General features: G+C 47.3%; 1 protein-coding gene across 1 annotated transcript; it reads left to right on the top strand.

Annotated features, from left to right (window-relative positions):
- The first annotated feature begins 13,719 nt into the window (after positions 1-13,719).
- LOC147376557 (protein S100-A7-like) lies at positions 13,720-16,579 on the top strand. Its single transcript, XM_086392758.1, has 3 exons — positions 13,720-13,840; positions 15,274-15,430; positions 16,363-16,579. The coding sequence occupies exons 2-3, from the start codon at positions 15,290-15,292 to the stop codon at positions 16,525-16,527; spliced, it is 306 nt and encodes a 101-aa protein (XP_086248884.1). The 5' UTR covers positions 13,720-13,840; positions 15,274-15,289; the 3' UTR covers positions 16,528-16,579.
- Positions 16,580-25,017: the final 8,438 nt, after the last annotated feature.

Raw genomic sequence — 25,017 nt, 5'->3', positions numbered from 1 at the left:
AATGGATTGTTTGATAAGATATAGGCTGGGATGCAGAATTATGGAAAAAGGAGACACAGAAAGTGTGGGAATGCACGAAAGGGCACACTTCTCTGCAAAAATAGAAAATATAATTCTGTATCAATGGTGGAAAGTGAATTTTCCCCAGGAAAAGATTTAACTCCAATATAGTAAACTTAAAATTTGTTTTCAGTTTTTGACAGTTTTCCTTTTTGGTAGAAAAAATGTTAGTGCTAACTTGCATGTGTGTGTGTGCTCAGTCCCATCCGACTCTTTGCCACCCTCTGGACTGCAGCCCACCGGGCTCCTCTGTCCATGGGAATTCCCGGGCAAGAATCTGGACTGGGTTACCATTTTCATCCTCCAGGTGATCTTTCCAACCCAAGGTTTGAACTCTAGTCTCCTTGTGCTGCAGGCAGATTCTTTACCACTGAGCCAACTGGGAAGCCCCACTTAACTTTCATGGTTGATGTTATTTTGCTGGTTCAGTTTACAAAATTATTTGCAAACTTCATTGAAACTAACTGCACTGTCACCTTATTAGCCAAGCGGACATGAAAGTGAAAAAAGTGTTACACAGTCATGTCAGACTCTTTGTGACCCCATAGACTGTAGCCTGCCAGGCTCCTCTGTCCATGGGACTGTCCCTGCAAGGAAAATCGTGGGCGTGCCTTATGAAGGGAAGAGGGGCCAAGATTAAAATGCGCTTCAAGTGAGAGATGATGGGGCGTTAGACTACCAATCTGGAGAAGCATCGATGGATTTAAGAGAGATTTATCAGAAGATGATTTCTTCTCTAGGCAGCCTAGACAGTAGCCACGATCACTCCATCCTCCCCTCACCATGACCCGTGCATTTTGATTCGCTTTTACATTTAGGCATACTGCATCATAAAAGGTATTTATGGGGTTACCATAACCCTTATATCTAATTAATAATTCTCATCAATTTTTCTCCTTTTACCCATGCTTCATTTTTCTTCATAGTCCTTACAAGGAATTCAGTCACTTTATAATGCATGTTTGTTTGCTTATCTGTTTGTCAGTGTTCCCTGCAATTGTTTTGAAAGCAAGATTTGACTCCTTGGCTCACTGCTAGATCCCAGCTTGAGCAGCACTGCTACACCTTGCTTAAGAAACAGCGTCTCTAACGGTGCAACCACAGGCTGCATCTCAAAAGACAGGTAAGAAGAGGCACTGGGGGATGATAACTCATCCCAACCAGAGGCTGGTAAGATGCAGCTGCACCACCACCAAGGCCTCACTGTGTCCTGCCTGGAAGAGCTCTTCACCGTCGTCAGTGCTGGTGGACGCTGACTCTGACTTTCTGACCACTTGTGCTGTGCCTTTACCTCTTGTCAGGATGGCATCATTTTGGTTCACTGGAAACTCTGGTGACAAAAGTACTCAAAAGCCATTCACCGAAATTGCTTTTAGTTCCTAGTATTCCATAGTTAGCACATGAGAATGGAAGGAAGCCAGAGGTGATTTGTGAGTGGGTCCTCTCTGCTCAGAGCACCAGGTCTTCCCTGGACAGGAGGCAGATGCAGGGACACCACAGCAGCCCTTCCCTGCAGCCCAGAGACTGCAATCATGCTACCTTGCTAACTGAAGAAAAAGTTCCAGTTTCCTTAGAAATTCATACAAAAAGTTCATTTTTCTGCTTAGAGTTGTTAACCACAGAAATGCATCATGTTCTTGCAGACAAACCTTTGGTAACAAATTTGTGTGAGTGTGTGTGTGAATCATTCAGTCATGTCTGACTCTTTGTGACCCCAGGGATTGTATCCTGCCGGGCTCCTCTGTCCATGGAATTCTCCAGGCAAGAATACTGGAGTGGGTTGCCATTCGCTTCTCCAGGGGAACTTCTGGACCCAGAGATAGAATCTGGGTCTCCTAAATTACAAGTGGATTCTTTACAATCTGAGCCACCAGGGAAGCCCAACAAGAGTATACCTTTATTCAAACATCAAGCCTTTGAAAAGACAACCAAACAATAATCAAACAGACTCCTCTGTCCTCCTCTATCCTCCAGATTTTGTTGAAATTCATTTCCACTGAGTCAGTAATTCTATCTAACCATCTCATCCTCTGCTGCCAGCTTCTCCTTTTGTCTTCAATCTTTTCCAGCATCAGGATCTTTTCTAATGAGTCAGATCTTCACATCAGGTAACCAAAGTATTGGAGCTTCAGCTTCAGCAACAGTCCTTTCAATGAATATTCAGGGTTGATTTCCTTTAGGATTGATTGGTTTGATCTTGCAGTCCAAAGGACTCTCAAGAGCACCACAGTTCAAAAACATCAATTCTTTGGCAGTCAGCCTTCTTTATGGTTCAACCTTCACATCCATACATGACTAATGGAAAAACCATAGCTTTGACTACACAGACCTTTGTCATCACAGTGATGTCTCTGCTTTTTAATATGCTGTCTAGGTTTGTCATAGCTTTCCTTACAAGGACCAAGCGTCTTTTAATTTCATGGCTGCAGTCACCATCCACGGTGATTTTGCAGCCCAAGAAAATAAAATCTGTCACTGCTCCCATTTTTTCCCCTGAAGTGATTGGACCAGATGCCATGCTTTTAGTTTTTCTAAGATCACTCTTTTCTTTCTCCCTCATCAAGAGGCTTTTTCATTTCTCTTCACTTTCTGCCCCTTCGTGGTTCACAGCCTTGTCATAGCAAGGGGGCTTGCATGACTCAATGAAGCTATGAGGCCTACCAGGCAGGGCCACCCAAAATGGACGGGTCATAGTGAAGAGCTCTGACATAAGCTCCAGTGGTCCACTGGAGGAGAAAATGGCAACTCACTCCAGTATTTTTGCCACAAGAACCGCATGAATAGTATGAAAAGGTAAAGAGAAATGATATTGGAAGATGAGCCCCTCAGGTCAGAAAGTGTCCAGTATGCTACTGGTGAAGAGCAAGGGGAAATTACTAATAGCTCCAGAAAGAATGAAAGGGCTGGGTCAGAGCAGAAACACTCAGTTGTGGATGTGTCTGGTGGTGAAAGTAAAATCCAATGCTATAAAGAACAATATTGCATAGGAACTTGGAAGTTTAGGTCCATGAATCAAGGTAAATTGGGCATGGTCAAGCAGGAGATGGCAAGATTGAACATTGACATTTTAGGAATCAGTGAACTAAAATGGATGGAAATGGGCAAATTTAATTCAGATGACTATTATATCTACTATTGTGGGCAAGAATCCCTTAGAAGAAATGGAGTAGCCCTCATAGTCAACAAGAGTTCAAAAGCAGTATTGGGTGCAACCTCAAAAACAACAAAGTGATCTCAGTTCATTTCCAGGCAAACCATTCAACATCACAGTAATCCAAGTCTATGCCCCAACCACTGATGCCTAAGAAGCTGAAGTTGACCAGTTCTTTGAAGACCTACAACACCTTCAAGAACTAACATTAAAAAAAAAAAAAAAAAAGGATATGTCTTTTTCATCATAGGGAATCGGAATGCAAAAGCAGGAAGTTAAGAGATACCCAGAGTAACAGGCAGGTTTGACCTTGGAGTAAAAAATGAAGCAGGGCAAAGGCTAACAAAGTTTCATCATGACAATATGCTGGTCATAGCAAACACCCTCTTCCAACAACACAAGAAATGACTGCACATGAACATCACCAGATAGTCAACACTGAAATTATACTGGTTATGTTCTTTGCAGCCAAAGATGGAGAAGCTCCATACAGTCATCAAAAGCAAGACCTGGAGCTGACTATGTCTCAGATCATTGGCTCCTTATTGCAAAACCCAGGCTTAAGTTGAAGAAAGTAGGAAAAATCACTAGACCATTCAGGTATGACCTAAATCAAATCCTTTATGATTATACAGTGAAGGTAACAAATAGATTCAAGGGATTAGATCTGGTAGACAGAGTGCCTGAAGAACTATGGACAGAAGTTAGAACATTGTACAGGAGGCAGTGACCAAAACCATCCTGAAAAAAAGAAACGCAAGAAGGCAAAGTGATTGTCTGAGGAGGCTTTACAAATAGCTGAGGAAAGAAGAGACGTGAAAAGCAAAGGAAAAAGGGAAAGGTGTACCCAACTGAATGCAGAGTTCTAGAGAACAGCAAGGAGAGAAAGGAAGGTCTTCTTCAATGAACAATGCAAAGAAATAGAGGAAAACAAAAGGATGAGAAAGACTAGAGATCTCTTCTAGAAAATCGGAGGAAAAATATAAAGGAAACATTTCGTGCAAGGATGGGCATGATAAAGAACAAATGGTAAGGACCTAACAGAAGCAGAAGAGATTAAGAAGAGGTAGCAAAAATACACAGAATAACTATACAAAAAAAAAAAAAAGGTCTTAATGACCCTGATAACCACAATGGTGTGGTCACTCACCTAGAGCCAAATATCCTGGAATGTGATGTAAAGTGAGTCTTAAGAAGCATTATTACTAACAAACCTAGTGGAAGTGATGAAATTCTAGCTGAGCTGTTTCAAATCCTAAAAGATGATGCTGTGATACTGCTGCACTCAATCTGTCAGGAAATTTAGAAAACTCAGCAGTGGCCTCAGAACTGGAAAAGATCAGTTTTCATTCCAGCCCAGAGAAAGGCAATGCCAAAAAATGGTCAAATTACTGTATAATTTCACCCATTTCACATGATAGCAAGGTTATGCTGAAAATCCTTCAAGCTAGGTTTCAGTAGTACATAAACTGAGAACTTTCAGATGTACAAGCTGGGTTTAGATAAGGTAGAGGAAAGTGAAAGTAAAAGTAAAGTCGCTCAGTCCTGTCCGACTCTTTGCGACCCCATGGACTGTAGCCTACCAGGCTCCTCCATCCATGGGATTCTCCAGGCAAGAGTACTGGAGTGGGTTGCCATTTCCTTCTCCAGGGGATCTTCCCAACCCAGGGATCAAACCTGGGTCTCCCGCATTCCAGGCAGACGCTTTAACCTCTGAGCCACCAGGGAAGCCCAAGGTAGAGGAACCAGACATCAAATGGCCAGCATTCATTGGATCATAATGAAAGCAAGGGAATTCCATAAAAACATCTGCTTCATTGACTGTGCTGAAGTCTATGACCGTGTGGATCACAACAAACTGTGGGAAATTCTTAAAGAGATGGGAATACCAGACCACCTTACCTGTCTCCTGAGAAACCTGTATGCCGGTAAAGAAGCAACAGTTAGAATCAGACATGGGACAACTGACAGGTTCAAAACTGGCAAAGGAGTACGTCAAGGCTGTTTATTGTCACTTGGCTAATTAACTTCTATGCAGAATACATTATGGGCTTCCCTGGTAGCTCAGCTCGTAAAGAATCCACCTGCAATGCAGGAAACCCCAATTCAATTCCTGGTCTGGAAGATACCCTGGAGAAGAGATAGGCTACCCACTCCAGTATTCTTGGGCTTCCCCGGTAGCTCAGAGGGTAAAGAATATGCCTGCAATGTGGGAAACCTAGGTTCGATCTCGGGGCTGGAAGATCCTCTGAAGGAAGGCATGGCAAACTACTCCAGTATTGTTGCCTGGAGAATCCCCATGGACAGAGGAACCTGGCAGGCTACAGTCCATGGGGTCACAAAGAGTCAGACATGACTGAGCGCCTAAGCATAGCACAGAGTACATTATGCAAAATGCCAAGCGGGATGAATCACAGGCTGGAATCAAGATTACCAAGAAAAGTACCAACAGCCTCAGAAATGCAGGTGATACCACTCTAATGGCAGAAAGTGAAGAGGAACTAAAGAACCTCTTGATGAGGGTGCAAGAGGAGAGTGAAAAGCTGGCTTCAAACTCAATATTTTATACATAGTAGTGTATATATGTCAATCCCAATTTCCCAATATAATTGGGAAATATATATTGGGAAAAAATATATATTATTTCACCTCCCCTCCTTACCACTTCGATGTCCATAAGTTTTCTCTACATCTGTCTCTCTATTTCTGCTTTGTGAATAGTTCATCTGTGCCATTTTTCTAGATTCTGTATATAAGTGATATTATTATATGATATTTGTTTTTCTGTTTCTGACTTACTTCACTCTGTATAACAGGCTCTAGGTCTATCCACGTCTCTGCAAATGGCACTGTTTCATTCCTTTAAATGGGTGAATAATATTCTATTATATACACCAAATCTTCTTTACCCACTCCTCTGTTGATGGACATTTAGGTTGCTTCCAGTCCTAGCTATTGTAAATTGTGCTGCAATGAACATTGTGGTGCATGTGTCCTTTTGAATTACTTTCTCCAGGTATATGCCCAGGAGTGGGATTGCTGAGTCATATGATAATTCTATTTTTAGTTTTTTGAGGCACCTCCATGCTGTTCTCCATAGTGGCTGTACCAATTTACATTCCCACCAACAGTACAGAAGGGTTCCCTTTTCTCCACATCCTCTCCAGGATTTGTTGTTTGTAGATTTTTTTACAGCAGCCATTCTCACCAGTGTAAGGTAATACCTCTTTGTAGTTTTGATTTGCATCTCACTATTAGTAATGTTGCTGAGCACCGAAGAATTGATGCTTTTGAACTGTGGTGTTGGAGAAGACTCTTGAGTGTCCCTTGGACTGCAAGGAGATCCAACAAATCCATTCTAAAGGAGATCAGTCCCGGTGAAACTCCAATACTTTGGCCATCTGATGTGAAGAGCTGACTCACTGGAAAAGACCTTGATGTTGGGAAAGATCGAAGGCAGGGAGGGATTGGGGGCAGGAGGAGAAGGGGACGACAGAGGATGAGATGGCTGGATGGCATCACTGACTCGATGGACGTGAGTCTGAGTGAACTCCGGGAGTTGGTGATGGACAGGGAGGCCTGGCGTGCTGCGGTTCATGGGGTCGCAAAGAGTTGGACACGACTGAGCGACTGAACTGAATTAGTAATGCTGAGCATCTTTTCATGTGTTTGTTGGCTATCTTTATGTCTTCTTTGGAGAAATGTCTATTTAGACCTTCCACCCATTTTTTTCATTGGGTTGTTTGTTTTTTTGATATTGATATACATGAGCTGTTTGTATATTTTGGAGATTAATCCCTCATCAGTTGGTTCATTTGTAAATATTTTCCCCCATCCTGAGGGTTGCTTTCATTTGTTTATGGCTTCCCTTGCTGTGCAAAAGCTTTTAAGGCCATTTTAACAATATTAATTCTTCCAATCCAAGAGCATGCAATATAATTCCATTTCTTTGAGTCACCTTCAGTTTTCTTTATTAATGTTTTATAGTTCTCAGCATTTAAGTCTTTCACTTCCTTGGTGAGGTTTAGTCTTAAGTATTTTATTTTGGGTGTTTCAATTTTTAAAGGTTTTTTTTTTTTAATATTTGTTTTCTGACATTTCATTATTGGTGTTAAGAAATGCAACCAATTAGACAGAACCAATCAGCTTTTACTCTATCCCATGCCACCCCAGCCCTATCCCCCGGAGTGAATGATTCAGAAGTCTGTGTTCCTTCTGAGCTGAGAGATAATAGAAAGTATACATTGGTCTCTGCCCCCTGTTTCTGGCACAGAGCTCCTCAAACCCTTGCATTAGAAACATCTTTTGTTCTAATTCTTGGTCTTTGACCCTGACTCAGGGTGCCGGGGTCCAGCCCCGGTGGATCCAGGGAATTCAAAGCGGGGACAGCGTCGGTGAGGATCAGGAAACAATTGCTTAATTAAACATTAATTAAGGATATAAAAAGTGGTGAAATAAGGATAGCTCAGCAAAGAAATTCAGTGGAGAAAAGAGGCTGAATAACTTGGTTTACATGGAAAGCTAATAAAATTCCAAGGCAAGGAATTTACGTCACCTATGTAGGCCGCAGGCGTCCTCCCGTTTTCCTGAAGGAGAGGAGACACTAAGGCCTCCCCGGTCAGATCTTAGAAGCCCAGGTATAATTAGTAGGCTTGACGAGCCTCCACGCTCCAGATGGGAATTCAGCCAGAAGGTGAGAGAAAGAACGACATGGGGAGACCAAGTTCCGGTGAACAAGGCCCGCACTTTATTTCCCAAAGTAGTTTTTATACCTTAAGTTGTGCATAGAGGATAATGGGGGAAGGGGTAGAGTCATGCAAGGACAGCAGTCCTTGATCCTAATCGAAGCCAGGCTTTCTTCCTGCAAACTTACCATATGCAAAAGTTTAAGTGAATTACATCATCTTCTGGCCAAGAGGCCTGTTAACACTTTATGATCCTTTCTTCAGAAAACTTATTTTTCTCTAAAGGTGATCATTCTAAAGTCAGGCGCCACCCTCCAAAAGCATTAGATAAAGTTGCATTCCTATAGGGCAAAGGTGTGGTGGGCTATAACAAGAAAAGAATTAACTCAAGGGTCCAAGGTTACAAACATTAAAGCTACTACTTACATTCCTATACATCAATTATATTAATCAATACACTCCCAGGGACACAGTAGGTAAGGGATATGGAAACTTAGCAGCAAACTTGGCCCAACAAGTGAAAAACCCTTCACCAATACAATTTGTAATCAATCTTTTAACTGCTCAAAGGAATCTGTATTTAGACAGTTTAGAACATCTCATGCCTCTCACAGTTGGGAGGCTCTGAACAATCACATGTGGCCGGAAGAACCTATTCAGGCAGGCTTGAGGACTTCCAAAGGAGTTTGTAGGTTGAAACACTCTTGTCATGCCCAGGAACTTTATTAACTGGAGCTGTAAGTTAACTCTTTTTCAGAGAGAGGTAGTGGGGGACAGCCCCCTGTAAAGTCAGAGGTGTAGGTTTGAGCACAAAGCAGTGAAGTGGGCAGACTCTGGTTTTGGGGGTAGATGCTCGAGAATTTCCAGGGGGACTCCTGAGGCTTGATCCCGCCTTTGCGTATGCCAAGCCTCCTTCCTCATGACCTTTGCCACGGGTGGAGTTCCTCACGCTAGGTCCCGGCAACAGGGCATTGAAACCCTTGTACTCTCCTGGGTGATGGGAGTGTCACTTTAAAGAAGTGACTCTGGGTGGGCTGCTCATTGAGGGTTGGTCACCGAAATGACCAAGCCATGATTAGAAGCTTGAAATTTTCAGTTCTTCCCTCATTCTCTTAAGAAGAGAGAAGTACTGAAAATGGAGTTAATGATCCATCATCCCAAGTGATGAAGACTCCATAAAATCCCCAAAATAAAGGATTTGGAGGGCTTCCAGGAGGTATAGGAGAGGGGCACAGCCAAAGAGGGCATGGAAGCTTCATTCTTCTGCTTCTATCCCCAAAACATGATTTTATGCAAAGCTTGGTGGTAAGCATTGGGAAAAGATTCAGTTCAGTTTAGTCACTCAGTCGTGTCCGACTCTTTGCGACCCCATGAACCGCAGCAGGCCAGGCTTCCCTGTCTATCACCAACTCCCAGAGTCCACCCAAACCCAGGTCCACTGAGTCAGTGATGCCATCCAACCATCCCATCCTCTGTCATCCCCTACTCCTCCTGCCTTCAATCTTTCCCAGCATCAGGGTCTTTTCCAATGAGTCTTTTTCCAAAGAGTCAGCTCTTCCCATCAGGTGGCCAAAGTATTGGAGTTTCAGCCTCAACATCAGTCCTTCCAATGAACACCCAGGACTGATCTCCTTTAGGATGGACTGGTTGGATCTCCTTGCAGTCCAAGGGACTCTCAAGAGTCTTCTCCAATGCCACAGTTCAAAAGCATCAATTCTTCTGTGCTCAGCTTTCTTTATAGTCCAACTCTCACATCCATACATGACTACTGGAAAAACCATAGCCTTGACTAGATGGACCTTTGTTGGCAAAGTAATAATGTCTCTGCTTTTTAATATGCTATCTAGGTTGGTCATAACTTTTCTTCCAAGAAGTAAGCATCTTTTAATTTCATGGCTGAAGTCACCATCTGCAGTGATTTTGGAGTCCAGAAAAATAAAGCCTGACACTGTTTCCACTGTTTCCCCATCTATTTGCTATGAAGTGATGGGACCAGATGCCATGATCTTAGCTTTCTGAATGTTGAGCTTTAAGCCAACTTTTTCACTCTCCTCTTTCACTTTCATCAAGAGGCTCTTTAGTTCTTCTTCACTTTCTGCCATAACGGTGGTATCATCTGCATATCTGAGGTTATTGATATTTCTCCCAGCAATCTTGATTCCTGCTTGTGCTTCATCCAGCCCAGCATTTCTCATGATGTACTCTGCATAGAAGTTAAATAAGTAGGGTGATAATATACAGCCTTGATGTACTCCTTTTCCTATTTGGAACCAGTCTGTTGTTCCATGTCCAGTTCTAACTGTTGCCTCCTGACCTGCATACAGGTTTCTCAAGAGTCAGGTCGGGTGGTCTGGTATTCCCATCTCTTTCAGAATTTTCCACAGTTTCTTGTGATCCACACAGTCAAAGGCTTTGGCATAGTCAGTAAAGCAGAAATAGATGTTTTTCTGGAACTCTCTTGTTTTTTCCATGTTCCAGCGGATGTTGCCAATTTGATCTCTGGTTCCTCTGTGTTTTCTAAAACCAGGTTGAACATCTGGAAGTTCATGGTTCACGTATTGTTGAAGCCTGGCTTGGAGAATTTTGAGCATTACTTTACTAGCGTGTGAGATGAGTGCAATTGTGCAGTAGTTTGAGCACTGTTTGGCATTGCCTTTCTTTGGGATTGGAATGAAAACTGCCCTTTGCCAGTCCTGTGGCCACTGCTGAGTTTTCCAAATTTGCTGGCACATTGAGTGCAGCACTTTCACAGCATCCTCCTTTAGGATTTTAAATAGCTCAACTGGAATTCCATCACATCCACTAGCTTTGTTCATAGTGATGCTTCCTAAGGCCCACTTGACTTCACATTCCAGGATGTCTGGCTATAAGTGAGTGATCACACCATCGTGCTTATCTGGGTTGTGAAGATCTTTTTTGTACAGTTCTTCTGTGTATTCTTGCCACCTTTTCTTAATATCTTCTGCTTCTGTTAGGTCCATGAAGAGATTAGAGTATAAATAAATAAGAAGAATATAAATTAGAGTATAGATAAATTCAGAAGCTTTCACTACCAGAAGACACAGCTGCAAAAATTAAAATTTGCTGATTGGTGCTCACATGGAAACCAGCAAAGATATCCCAGCAACCCTGGAGAAACCTCATGTGACAACTGTGTGTGACAAGTCCTCAGTAGCACCACCAAGCAGAAGCTAAAGAAAGAGAAAATCAAATATCTCCGCTCAGGGCAGGAATCTCCCACTGGATCTATGATTGGCACCAGCAGAATAGGAACAGTGCTGTCTGTAGATGAGAATCTCAGGGAGCCTTTTGGGAATGGACCCCACCACTTCCTCCCACTCTCCAGCTTCAGTCTAGATGTGCTAGGCTTACCTTTAAGAGACTAGGAAGCAGATCAGGAATGATCTTTGCAAATTTGAGTGGATTCTCCACCATGTCCCATATTTGAGCAGAAGTAACCCTAGGGTCACCCCTCAACACTGTCTGCATAGATGACATAACAGAAAGCAAATTCCTTTGGTTCTCAGGGTCACAGAATTAATAACAGTAAATCCCCCCTACACACCCATTCCAGTCAAGATCTGGAAAGCTTTTCAGGAGGTGAGCACAGGCTCTGGGCTGCATTAGAGTTTCCAGGGTGGCAACTGAGAAGCAGTGTTGTGTCCTGATACCCTCCAGCGAGTGCCCCACCCACACTCCCTCCTTTCTTGCCCCTCCCCTAACTCCTTCTGGAAGCCCAGGTCAATGCTCAGCACAGCCCTAATGATCATAGACAGAGCGAGTGCCTATCTCTGATCACCATCTCACTGCCACCTCCCCAAAGTGTGTCGGCTGCTGGCAATGCTCCAAGGCTATTCAAAGGATGCCCCCAGCCAAGGTGTCCCTGATTCCCCCACCTGACAAGTGATTTCTCCCACCTCAGAATTCCAACAGTCTTCCCCTGAACCTTTCTGACGATACCTCACTTGCTGGTTCAACCAGTGTCCATGGAGTTCTCACCTAGCTCTGGGCATCGGGGCCAGTGAGAGTGAGACATGGACCAGACCTCAGTGAGTGCGGCCAGGGGACAGTGAGAAACCAACCCACATGCACAAGGACGTGGGGACCATGACTCTGCCTGGAGGCCTCCCGTGGGAAGTACCACTGAGCTGCAGGAGGTCTGGGGTCTCTGAGGTCTGGGGCCAGGGCCTCCCACCCTCTCCCTGCTCCCACCACCATCGCACTGTATATCCCCAACACAGGGTAGACTGGGTTACTCGTGTGCCCCCAGGAGATGGAGCAACACTCAAGTACCATCCACACCCGCAATATCTTTCTCTCTCTGCTCCCCCTACACACACATCCAGAACAGAGTCTACAATCAAAATATAAGCAATACATAAGTATAAATAAACAGATAGACAAACAAGAAAAATAACAAGCGGTTTTTTGTTTTCTTCTGCCACCAAAGTGGGATCTTTTAGGAAGCCTGGACTGTGCTGCCTCCGTGAGAAACCCTCAAGAGATGCCAGACATTGACCACCCGTTTGGGGTCTCCATTCCCTGCTATGACCTGTCCTAGTTGGTGGAAAGCTACTTGGGTGAATGAGATTGGTCCAAAAAATAGGTCCCATCCTAGCGTGACATCAGACCAGCTCAGCAGAGGCCCAGGGAGCCTGAGGACCACCCACCAGATGAACCAGGACACTCTTGTGTCATATGAGGAAATTCAGAAAGAGGGAGCAGGAAATTGATCAGTATCAGTGATTCATCAGCCCCTTTCCTCACCAAGCCTAGAGGGGCTCTGCTGACTACCCCATCTTGTTCCCACACCTAGCATTTCAACAGCAGGTTCAACACACCAGAGCCCGGGGCTTGCCTGCCAACTCCGAAGATATTGTTTAGCATGGAGGAAGGTCAAAGGTCATGGAAGACGTGTAGGAATTCAGCATCAGAGACTTTGGGAGGAAACTTTGCCCAAGTCGTAGCCTCCAGGATCATTCCACGGCTGTCACCACCACTGGACCCAGACAGTGAGGTCTGAGTGGTCCAGGCGCCCCAGGAGCTGTGAGGGGAATTCAAGAGTGAGGAGGTGAACTCAGGACTCAGGTTCTGGCCCTGAGTGTTCCCTCAGCAGCAAGTGAGCAGGCTGAGCCCACTGCCCTCTCTGTGTTCCCTCGTCCGTCACCGTGGGTCCTGACACCTGTCTCCCTCCCAGGATCCACCGAGGACTAGGTGTGAAGATGGCAGTGAGGTGGTGTGACTGTGAGTACCAGAAGGCAGGGCCTGAGGTGACACAACAAGTCTACTTAAAGCATTAAGACTAAGAATTGGACCAGATTTTCTGGGATCTGATCCTGACTGCTGTCTACTAGCGGTGTAGTCTTAGTTTACTTAAAGCCCTGATGCACGTATTTTCCACTCTTACATGGAGACAACAGATCTAGAGCCTAGTTGGTGAAGGACTAAAGAGAGAGCAAGAGCGGGTAGGTATGCTGAGCCCTGGAGTACCTTCAGTTCTCAGTAAGTGGCGGTGGGTTATTGTTCTGAGACCGAGTTTGTAGAAGGACTGAATAAATAAAAATGGAGACCATGCAGCCTTCAGAGTCCAAAATTCCATCCACTTTAGGTCCAGAAACCCAGTTTTCTCTACTCTGTTCCCAGTCCTGTTGCAATACATCCCACCAGTTGCCCAGCCCCAGATCAAGCAGGGGACGGAGAAGCCTCTAGGGAAAGATCCTGGGAGGTGCAGTGTGTCCTGGGGTTCTGACGGGAAAGGCTGAGCACACCCTCCTGGGTGTGGCCCACCCACCTGAGTGGGGCAATGCTCCAAGAAGCAGAGATCGAACACAGCCGCAGGGCTCCCAGCCCCGGGAAGCTCCCGGCTAAGCCTTATAAAGGGACCAGTCTCTGTCCAGTGAGCATCTCACTCGTCCTTCTCCTTGGTGACGTCTCCTCTGATCAGGTAAGTCTGCTCCGGCCTATCTACCTTTTCTAGGAGGAGCCGGGAAGCAGCTCTGGGAGGGGATGCAGGAGCCTGTGGTCCAGTCCCGACTCTGCTGCCAACATGCTGAGGTCCCATCTGTGTGGCAAGATGACCAATACTCCCTGCTCCTCCACTAGCTCCTCGGTGATGCTCTTGTGGACACATGCCCAGTGGGAGCTGAGAACACTCCCCCTCCTCTTGCTTTCTTCCTTCTCTGGACTCACCTGATTATCAGGTCAAAAAACCCACCGACCTCACCCTTGAGGAGAGTGGGAGTCCCAGCCAAAGCCTTAACCCCAGGCTTGGGACCCCCACTCACCATTACTCTGGTGAGACGTCCTGCCCTGACCTGGGTAAGAGACTGATCAACCAGAGCTCCCCACCTCCTCCCAGCAGGAAAATGCTCAGGGACCATCTGCACGCAGGGCTCGGCTCTGGTCTTGGCCACGCTGACAGAAGCCTTGGGTGGGTCCTCTTACTGACAGAACAGTGGGCTCTTTCTCCTACATCAGAAGGCAGGGGGGTTTGTCTTAGATGCTGACATGCGTGACTCAGGGTCATGTCCTGGCTGCTTAGGAAAGTGGCATGGGAGGGCTGCTCTGTCCAGGTTCTCTGACTGGGGTCCAGGGCAGCCTAGACCTCTGACTGCTGGGGGAAGAACCTGCTTAGGAAAGTCAGATGTTCTCTTTATTTTAATGAGGTCAAGCCATGGAGATGCAGATAGTGCCCAGTAACAGAAAATCGGAAGGACCCCGATCTCCAACCTTCCACCCAACAGCCTGGAGCTGGGGCAGCTATTTCTGTTCACTCCCAACCCCTGGCTGATTCTGATCCCCAGTCCCTCTTTCTCTCTCAGGGGTGGTCCAGGAAGGCCCCCACCAGGGCTCAGGACAGGACTGCATTTCTGTCCACTTATTGTAGAGCCTACTTTATGGTCCAGGTGGGTTTCTAGGGGATCTTCCTGAAGCAGCCCAGGAGGCTCAGACCAGATCAGAGGTGACACTGTGCTGCCCCCGTGACTCTGACCCTGATGCTGAACCTAGAGAAGATGGATTTGCTGCTGTTTGGGGTGTGGGGTCATCCAAAGGCTCTGGTTGCCGGGTCCCACCTCAGGCTCAGTCTTCTCACTGGGGCTGACCCCCCGTCTCTGCTTCCACAAGCTGTGGTCCTCCCCACAGTGGAGTCTGCCAATCTCCTTCACCTACTCACACCCTGAGCTGTGGGGACCCAGCCCCAAGCTTGGTCACGCCCTCCTGCTGCTCAGCTACTCCTTCCACCACGCAGAGAAGCAGTTTCTTGTGCTCCAAATGAGCCACGCTTTTGCTGGCTGCTCAGTCCCCATCCAGGTGTCCTAACTTGGGGACCCTCCCCTGGGGGAAGGACACAAAAGGTCACTGACTCCTCTCTGGCAGCTCTTTTGAAGCCAAGATGAGCGGCTTTCAGCTTGAGCAGGCCATTACAGACTTGATCAACCTGTTTCACAAATACTCGGGATCCGATGACACCATCGAGAAGGAGGACCTGCTGCGGCTGATGAAGGAGAACTTCCCCAACTTCCTCAGTGCCTGTGTGAGTGGGGTTCTGGTCCCCCATGGTGACTGGGTCCTGGCATGACTGAGGACCCTTTCCTGGGTGACTTTGGACAAGTCCCTCTATTCTCTGATCCTCACTTTCTCATCTGCAAAAGGGCATCATGGAACTTCCTGTCCTGACTTATAACAGGGTGTAAAGAGATGATGTATGTGGCAAAGTAGAACAATGTGTGCATATAAGTACTTGATGATAAGTTGTCAAAAAGCGCTACAGCTGGAGGGCAGTGACGGGTCCCCTCTCGCCTGTCCCAGCTTCTGTATGAGACTCAAACTCTTCTGCTCAGATCTTGAGAGGCTCTAGAGGCTCCCCTCAGGGTTCCTGAGATCAGAGGGAAGGTGACAGACATCCCATCACTGACAGAACTTACGACCATTTTATACAACAAAGAACTCATCCACCGACCTGATTTAACTGGACAATTCGATGAACTGAACTGACTACAAAAAGAAGAGGTTACTGGGGAAAGCAAGAAGAGGGAACTCAGAGCAAGTAAGACCTCATAGGTCAAAAGAAGAAGGGGTTGGCACGAGGCAGACAAGGGTAGGGCTTATTTTGAGTCCCTGAGCAGAACTTAGGTAGGTGGTCACCTGCAGGGAGTTGGGGGAAGTGGGGGGTGGTCTGGGGCTGGAGACTCCCCCCACCAGCACACTGATCAGGACAGCTCTGGGCAGAGCCTGCTCACCATGTCAGGCTTTCATCCAAGTTCACGTTTGGGGAAGGACTCTCCACTGAACTGCTGGGCAACGTCAGTGTCCCCACCTCATCCCACACCTCCCCTCCTCAATGCCATACCAGACACCTCTGTGCTGCGTTGGGTCCTCATTTCTCTGTCTCTACTTCTTCCTCTTCTCCCAACTCATCGCTTTTGTGGAGCTGAATTTGCCTGTTTTGATGTCTTTTGCCCACAGGAGAAAAGGGGCAGACAATACTTGTCCGATATCTTTGAGAAAAAGGACAAGAATAAGGACAAGAAGATTGACTTTTCTGAGTTCCTGTCCTTGCTGGCGGACATAGCCACAGACTACCACAACCACAGCCACGGAGCACAGCTCTGTTCTGGGGGAAATCAGTGAGCCCAGAGGCCTCCGGACAACCCAGGAAACAATAAAGTGTTGTCCCCCCAGATTCTGGCTTATTTCCTTTCTTTATGGGGGCGCCTATGTTGTCAAAACTGCTACTCCTTGTGAATATTTTCTGGAATTTCCACCAGGTGGATGGACCAAGAAGGTGCTAGCAGTGCGCCCTCTCATGGCCTCCAGCATCAGCGAGCATTTTTCTCGGCAGGGCCTCTTGTCCACCTCTGTCCCTGCTCCCTAACAAATGTAGCCAACATTCGGGGTCCCAGAGATGGAGGCCAGGACAAAGCATTCCAGCAGGCCCCAGACATGCTTTTCCTTGTGAAGGCAGGGCTCAGCATCTGGTGACCAAGAAACTGCAGTAAGCAGAAGCCAGTGTCTCCACACTGGGCCTCATGCCCCAATATTTTCCCGAGGGGCTGTGGAGACTGGCACCGATTTAAAAGGGTTTTCTTGCTGGGCAGGTGCGCGGGGGAGTTTGAGGACACAGGGCCATTTGTCGCTGTGAACAGGAGGCTCAGCAGTACCAAACGGTTGAATCTCCTGTCCTGTGGCCTGGGGTCCCTGGGCTGTGTCCTGGTCCCCGTGCAAGCCTTGGTGTGTTTTCGCCTATGTGAGCGTCCCTGTGGAAGTGAGAGTCACCCTGTTTGCTGAGCTGATTCTCAGCAGCTGTTTGCTACAAGCCAGGAGCTGTGTGTTTGGGGATAGCACATGGTGATGGATGCTCCAGGCAGAGGAGGGCTAGCTAGTCCAGGGGTCCAGACATCCCATGGGAGTCAAGTGAGGAGACAGGACTGCAGAAGGAGCCCAGTGGAGAAGCCTCTCAGGGAGGAGAAGGGGCGCTGTGCCGAGCGTGTACATGCCCGTCTCCTCTATCTGCCATGGGTAGGGGCATGTCATTACTCACTGGCCCTTTGAAGCCAGGCAAGGTTCTAGGGGCTGAGGATTTAGAAGCAAGTACAACACCGGGGCTTCCCAAACAGATCACTGGCACTCCTCAGAGTATCTCCAGGGCGCCACGAGGCAGAGTCAGTGCTTACCCCCTCCCCAGTGCCACTTACAGATCATGTCCCCTGCAGATTCAGCCAGCGTGCCCTCCTTGAGGGCACCTCTTCTGGCCCTATCACTCCCCACCCCGCCACCTCCGCCCACTCAGCCTCCCACTAACCTCTTATTCAGGCAAACCTTCTTCCTGGATGAATCAGGCAACCGTCTCCACATCCTTCTGCTCTCCCGCCAGCAGGTGACATGTAGGACAAGTTATTGTCCGCGCGGGTGACTGCTCAGCTTCCTTGACACCATTCCTTGAGCACTTCAATTTCCAGAACATCACCTCCTCTCTGCTTGAGGAATATCCTTTGCAGACTATTTTGCCAACATTCATAACCAATGAAAAATAAGAAAATAGGCTGATTCATGTCAATATATGGCAAAAACCACTACAATATTGTAAAGTAACTAGCCTCCAATTAAAATAGATAATTTAAAAAAATAAGAAAATAACAGTAATAAAAGTGATTAAAAAATAACACTAGTAATCAGAACAAGGCAGGCAACAGTTTATTGACTCCTGAGAGGTCTTCATTGAGACCTCTGGGCTGAGCTGGGCCTGGCTAATCTCTGACCCTCAATACAGGGCTTCTAGCCATGGGACTGGCTGTGTAAATTTATGGCAACTGCAGCCTCACTCTAGAGAAACTCGGCAAAGCTGATCTTCTCATCTTGGTCTTGTCTTGTTTCTTAAAGAACTCTTCTAAGAAACCTGGCTCTAACAAACTCACAGACTTAGAGAACCAACTTATGATTGCCAGTTGGGAGGGGTGGAACGAAGGGATAGTTAGAGAGCTTGAGATGAACAGATACACACTTGCATATTTAGAATGCATAACGAACAAGGACCACCTACTACATAGCAGAGGGAACACTGCCCAATGTTAAGGGGCAGCCTGGATAGGAGAGAAGTTTGGCAGAGAATGGATACATATACACGTGTGGCTAAGTCCCTTCCATCCACCTGAAACTAGACAACATTGCTATTAGGCTACGCACGCATGCTGAGTCGCTTTAGTCACGTTCGACTCTGCGAGGCTATGGACTGTAGCCCACTAGGCTCCTCTGTCCTTGGGATTCTGCAGCAAGAGTACTGGAGTGGGTTGCCATACCCTCCTCCAGGGGATCTTCCCAACCCAAGGATCCACCCATGTCTCTTATGGCTCCTGCATTGATAGGTGGGTTTTTTTACCACTAGTGCCACCTGGGAAACCCTGTTAATAGGATATATCCCAATACAAAATAAAAAGTTTAATTAAAAAAAAAAAAGCAAGAAATCTGGCTCTTTCTTTACTGTGGGGAGAAGATATCAAACAAAGGAAAACTTGATTACAGCCCTGGCCTGGAGCGAGGCGGGAGGACGGCAGAGGCAAAGGGAGAATAAGCAGGGTGAGTGTGGGCTGCAGGGATGGGGTGGGAGCCCTGGCCCTTGGCTTTCCAGGGGCGGCTCTTCGGCTGTAATGACAGCACACACTGGACACCAGGAAGTTCTAGGGAGGGCCTGCCTGTGCTCCGGGATGCTCAACAGTCATTCTCCCTAGTCTGACACCCCTGGGATCGCAGTCTCCAAACTACCCTCGCTCACCACTATTCCCCTGTGTGTGTGTGTACGTTCTCGGACACTCAGTCGCATCCAGCTCTTTTGCAACCCTATGGACTGTGGTCCCACCAGGCTCCTCTGTCCGTGGAGTTTTCCAGGCAAGAATACTGGCCTGGGTTGCCATTTCCTCCTCCAGGGGTTCTTCCCCACCCAGGGAATGAGCCCACAGCTCTTGCATCTCCTGCCCTGGCAGGTTCTTTACCACTTGTCACGTGGGGAGCCAGGTTCTATGGCCCAACCGGAGGAGCCCCTCCGGGCTCTGCTGGAGGTGAGGCTAATTTTCACCAAGGTCATGGGATGCAAGTGGAGACCAGAGGGTAATGGGGCATTTGCTCTTGGGATTTGTAGGCTAGTCCATCCTAAGTCCAGATCAAGACAGGCTGAGGCCAGAATAATGGTGAATAGCGGTCCCAGGACTGGGACAAGGGGGATGTTGCAAACATGGAGGTATGGGCTGTGAGCCCTCCAGTTCCTCTCTGAGCACCTTGAAAACACCGGAGCCCAAAAAGCTAGGGGATACCACAAACTGCAGAGTAAGCAGAAAAAAGGCAGCAGAGGGTAGAGAAGGCTCTGGAAATCCTAGATTTGGGTCTATCCTCAGTTACCTGGGCTTCCTTGGTAGTTCAGATGATAAAGAATCTGCCTGCAATGCAGGAGACCCCGGTTCGATTACTAGGTCAGGAAGATCCCTTGGAGCAGGGATAGGCTACCCACTCCAGTATTCATGGGCTTCCCTGGTGGCTCAGATGGTAAAGAATCTGCCTACAATGCTGAAGACCTGGGTTGAGAAGATCCCCTGGAGGAGGGAATGGCAACCCACTCCAGTATTTTTGCCAGGAGATCCCCATGGACAGAGGAGCCTGGGGGGCTACAGTCCATGGGGTCACAAAGAGTCAGACACGACTGAGTGACTCAGCACTAAGCACTTGATTACCTACAAAGACATTTTCCCTAGAAGTTTGTGAATCTCTCTGGATGTCACAGAGCCACCAAAAGGACGTAGGAGGTTATCTATCTAGTCCAGCCCCTCAGTGCCCAGAAGAGCACATTGAGGCCTAGAGGGAGAAGAGGAATGACTCTTTCTGACTCCCCCAAGACTCTTGGCCCAGAGGGAGAGCCCTGGGCTGAGCAGGGAGCAAAGCTGGGGCCTCGTGCCTTCAACCTGTAAGAAGCAAAGCGGCATGGAGGAGTGAGAGCTCTGCTCCGAGGTGAAGGGCGATCCCTTCACAGTCCTCAGATTTGCACTTGTTCCATCAGTTGCCCAGGTGACACTGCTCTGGGTGGGGACTCACACTGGGGACTCACACTCAGGACTCAGCCCGACCCAGACCCCGCTCAGAGCCCTGTGGGGCTGGCCTGGCAGCTGGTGACAGAGGGAAGATGAGAGGGATGCTGTGCCTCAGGAAATAGAACATTTGGGGCTTTGCAGGTGGAACCAGAATGTCTGATTATGTATCCAGTGCGTCACTAGACCAACTTTCATTAACTGCCAATCACGTAAGAGCTGCTGCCCTCAGTGACAGTTTACTCCATGCCGGATGGCGTGCTAAGAGCTTTAAATGCATCGCCTCACTTACTCCTCAGAAAAACCCTGTATCACGGGTCTCAGTATCCCAGTTTACAGATGTGAGGCTGAGGGCTCAGTAAACCTCCCAGGAGTGCTTCCTGGTAAATGCCAAAGCCAGGGTGAAACCCAAGACTTGCAGACTCTGAAGGCCAGCTCCTAGGACAGCAGAAATCCTGAGTCTCTGTCCGTCTCTGGGATGAGCGAGGAGGGTCTCTGCCCTGGCTCTGCTCCACCGGAGCCCACCATCCAGGGCAGGTGTGTGCACAGACAGGTGGCCGGGAGAGCGACAGCAAAACCACCAGGGCCCTGACTCATCAAGGCCCTGGGAACCAACTCCACGGCCCAGGCAGTGGGGAGGGGCTTCTGTGATCCGGAGCCCTGGTTCTCCTGCTCCTGCTGATCACTGGCCACTCCCAAAGGGTCTACTACAAAGGATGCACTTGTGCCTTCTGAGGAAAACCACTTTTACTGGAAACGTTTTGCCTAGCCAACGGCCCAGAAAGGCAACGAGGGTATTTATCCCATTTTACAGCTGAAGGGACTGTGGTCCAGGAGGCAGGTTGGCTTGGCCGAAGTCACAGAGCTGGGAAGGGGCAGACTTGGGGTCAGACCCAGTGGTCCTGACTTCTGCTGAGCATCCCTGCTGCTCGGGCTCAGAGCCCTGGGGGTCTGAATCCTGCATGGAGGATGTTGTTACCTCCAGTCACCAAAGGGACCTGTGGGGGCTAGAACAGCAGCCTGCTGACTCACTGGGTTCACTCTGCTTGCTCTGCACTATGAATCACTGTCCGTGGAGTGAGGGGAGCCTGGGATATTCAGTGAGCACCCACCCCGGCACCCTCATGCTCCTCGGGGCTGCTTCTCACACCTCTCTGCAGAAGGGCCCATCCCTGAAGCCCACCCTGTTCCCCTGAAGCTGCTCCTCCCAGCTGTCAGGGTCCACCAGGAGCACCAGCACGCATGCATGCTCAGTCACTAAGTCATGTCCTACTTTGCAACCCCATGGACTATAATCCACCAGGCTCTTCTGTCCACGGGATTTTGGAATCCCATTTCAAGAATATTGGAGTGGGTTGCCATGCTCTCTTCCAGGGGATCTTCCTGACCCAGGGATCGAACCCGCATCTCCTGAGTCTCCTGCATTGGCAGGCAGGTTCTTTACCACTGAGGCACCAGGGAAGCCCCGAAGAGCACCAGAGGCCTCCCTAAGGCAGACGTTTTGGTTCTGCTTTTCCCCCAGCTTTCCCTCAACATGCACACACACACACACACACACACACACACACACACACACACACAGCATGGACCCATATATATGCATCCACTGACTAAATCTGCACTTTACCTCTACATGGCCTGCCTGCCAGCCTCCTCCAGGCAGGCCCTCCTGTACCAGGTTTTCAAATGATTTTACCACTAGACACCTTCTGCAAACCAAATTGCTTCCAGTAACCAGAGACAGAAAATGGTAGAACAGACTTGTGGACACAGCAGAGGAAGGAGAGGGTGGACAAATTGAGAGAGTAGCATTGAAACCCATACATTACCATACATAAGATAGATCAGTCAGTCAGTTCTGTCACTCAGGCGTGTCCGACTCTTTGCAACCTGCAGCTGGCGGATTGCAGCATGCCAGGCTTCCCTGTCCTTCACTAACTCCTGGAGTTTATTCAAACTCATGTCCATCAAGTCAGTGATGCCATCCAACCATCTCATCCTCTGTTGTCCCCTTCTCCTCCTACCTTCAATCTTTCCCAGCATCAGGATCTTTTCCAATGAGCCAGTTTTTCCCATCAGGTGGCCAAAGTATTGGAGTTTCAGCTTCAGCATCAGTCCTTCCAATGAATATTCAGGACTGATTTCCTTTAGAAGGGACTGGTTATATCTCCCTGCAGTCCAAGGGACTCTCAAGGGACTCTTCTCCAACACCACAGAATTGATGCTTTCAATCTTTTCAATTCTTTTGAACTGATGCTTATAAAGCACAGCCTTCTTCATAGTTCAACTCTCACTTCCATACATGACTACTGGAAAAACCATAGCTTTGACTAGACAGACCTTTGCTGGCAAAGTAATGTCTCTGCTTTTTAACATGCTGTCTAGGTTGGTCATAGCTTTTCTTCCAAGGAGCATCTTTTAATTTCATGGCTGCAGTCACCATCTGCAGTGATTTTGGAGCCCCAAAACATAAAGTCTGTCACTGTTTCCATTGTTTCCCCATCTGTTTGCCAGATGCCATGATCTTAGTTTTCTGAATACTGAGTTTTAACCCAGCTCTTTCACCCTCCTCTTTCACTTTCATTAAGTTCCTCTTCACTTTCTGCCATAACGGAGATGTCATCTGAATATCTGAGATTATTGATATGGCAGTCTGGCAGTCTCGATTCCAGCTTGTGCTTCATCCAGCCTGGCATTTCGCATGATGTACTCTGCACATAAGTTAAATAAGCAGGGTGACAATATACAGCCTTGACGCACTCCTTTCCTGATTTGGAACCAATCTGTTTTCCATGTCCAGTTCTGACTCTTTCTTCTTGACCTGCCCCAGATTTCTCAGGAGGCAGGTAAGGTGGTCTGGTATGTCCATCACTTGAAGAATTTTCCACAATTTGTTGTGATCCACACAGTCAAAGGCTTTCTTGTAGTCAATAAAGCAGAAGTAGATGTTTTTCTGAAATTCTTTTGCTTTTTCAGTGATCCAAAGGATGTTAGCAATTTGATCTCTGGTTCCTCTGCCTTTTCTAAATCCAGCGTGAATATCTGGAAGTTCACAGCTCATGTACTGTTGAAGCCTGGTTTGGAGAATTTTGAGCATTACTTTGCTATCTTGTGCTGCTGAGTCGCTTCAGTCATGTCCGACTCTGTGTGACCCCATAGACGGCAGCCCACCAGGCTCCTCCGTCCCTGGGATTCTCCAGGCAAGAACACTGGAGTGGGTTGCCATTTCCTTCTCCAGTGCATGAAAGTGAAAAGTGAAAAGTTAAAGGGAAGTCGCTCAGTCGTGTCCGACTCTTAGTGACCCCATGGACTGCAGCCCACCTGGCTCCTCCGTCCATGGGATTTTCCGGGCACCAGTACTGGAGTGGGGTTCCATTGCCTTCTCCATGCTATCTTGTGAGATGAGTGCAATTGTGGGGTAGTCTGAACATTCTTTGGCATTGCCTTTCTTTGGGATTGGAATGAAAACTCACTTTTTCCAGTCCTGTGGCCACTGCTGAGTTTTCCAAATTTGCCAGCGTACTGAGTGTAGCACTTTCACAGTATTATTTTTTAGGATTTGAAATAGCTCAATTGGAATTCCATCACCTCCACTAGCTTTGTTTGTAGTGATGCTTCCTAAGGCCCACTTGACTTTGCATTCCAAGATGTCTGGCTCTAGGTGAGTAATCACATCATTGTGATTATCTGGGTCATGAAGATCTTTTCTGTAGAGTTCTTCTGTGTATTCTTGCCACCTCTTCTTAATATCTTCTTCTGTTAGGTCCATACCATTTCTGTCCTTTATCAAGCCCATCTTTGTGTGAAATGTTCCCTTGGTATCTCTTATTTTCTTGAAGAGATCTCTAGTCTTTCCCCTTCTATTGCTTTTTTCTATGTCTTTGCATTTATCATTGAAGAAGGCTTTCTTATCTCTCCTTGCTATTCTTTGGAAGTCTGCATTCAAATGGGTATATCTTTCCTTTTCTCCTTTGCCTTTTCCTTCTCTTCTTTTCTCATCTATTTGTAAGGCCTTCTCAGACAACTGTTTTGCCTTTTTGCATTTCTTTTTCTTGGGGATGGTCTTGATCCCTGTCTCCTTACAATGTCATGAACCTCCATCCATAGTTCTTCAGCCACTCTATCAGATCTAATCCCTTGAATCTATTTCTCACTTCCACTGTATAATCGTAAGGGATTTGATTTTAATACCTGAATGGTCTAGTGGTTTTCCTTACTTTCTTCAATTTAAGCCTGAATTTGGCAATAAGGAGTTCATGATCTGAGCCACAGTCAACTCCCGGTCTTGTTTTTGCTGACTGTATAGAGATTCTCTATCTTTGGCTGCAAAGGATTTGATCAATCTGACTGTATCTCAGGCAGGGATTGCCCTGTCTAAGACGGCAGAGTAGAAAGACGTGCACTTATCTTCTCCTGCGAGAACTCCAAAATTACAACTTGCTGATGAACAACCGTTGACAGGAGAATGTTGAATCTCACCAAGAAAAGATGTCCCACATCCAAGGGCAAAGGAGAAGCCCCAGCAAGATGGTAGGAGGTGCAAAATCGAATT

The sequence above is a fragment of the Bos grunniens genome, chromosome 3, assembly GCF_055505025.1.
Source record: "Bos grunniens cultivar Pamir isolate PY7600 chromosome 3, Bosgru_T2T1.0, whole genome shotgun sequence".
Taxonomy (NCBI): domain Eukaryota; kingdom Metazoa; phylum Chordata; class Mammalia; order Artiodactyla; family Bovidae; genus Bos; species Bos grunniens.
The sequence above is the reverse complement of the archived record's forward strand: the minus strand, read 5'-3'. Positions and strand labels throughout refer to the sequence as shown.

Coding starts and splice junctions, on each gene's coding strand:
- LOC147376557 (XM_086392758.1), top strand. CDS start 15,290: ATGAGCGGCTTTCAGCTTGAGCAGGCCATTACAGACTTGATCAACCTG. Junction 15,431..16,362: donor CCAACTTCCTCAGTGCCTGT/GTGAGTGGGGTT, acceptor TTTTGCCCACAG/GAGAAAAGGGGCAGACAATA.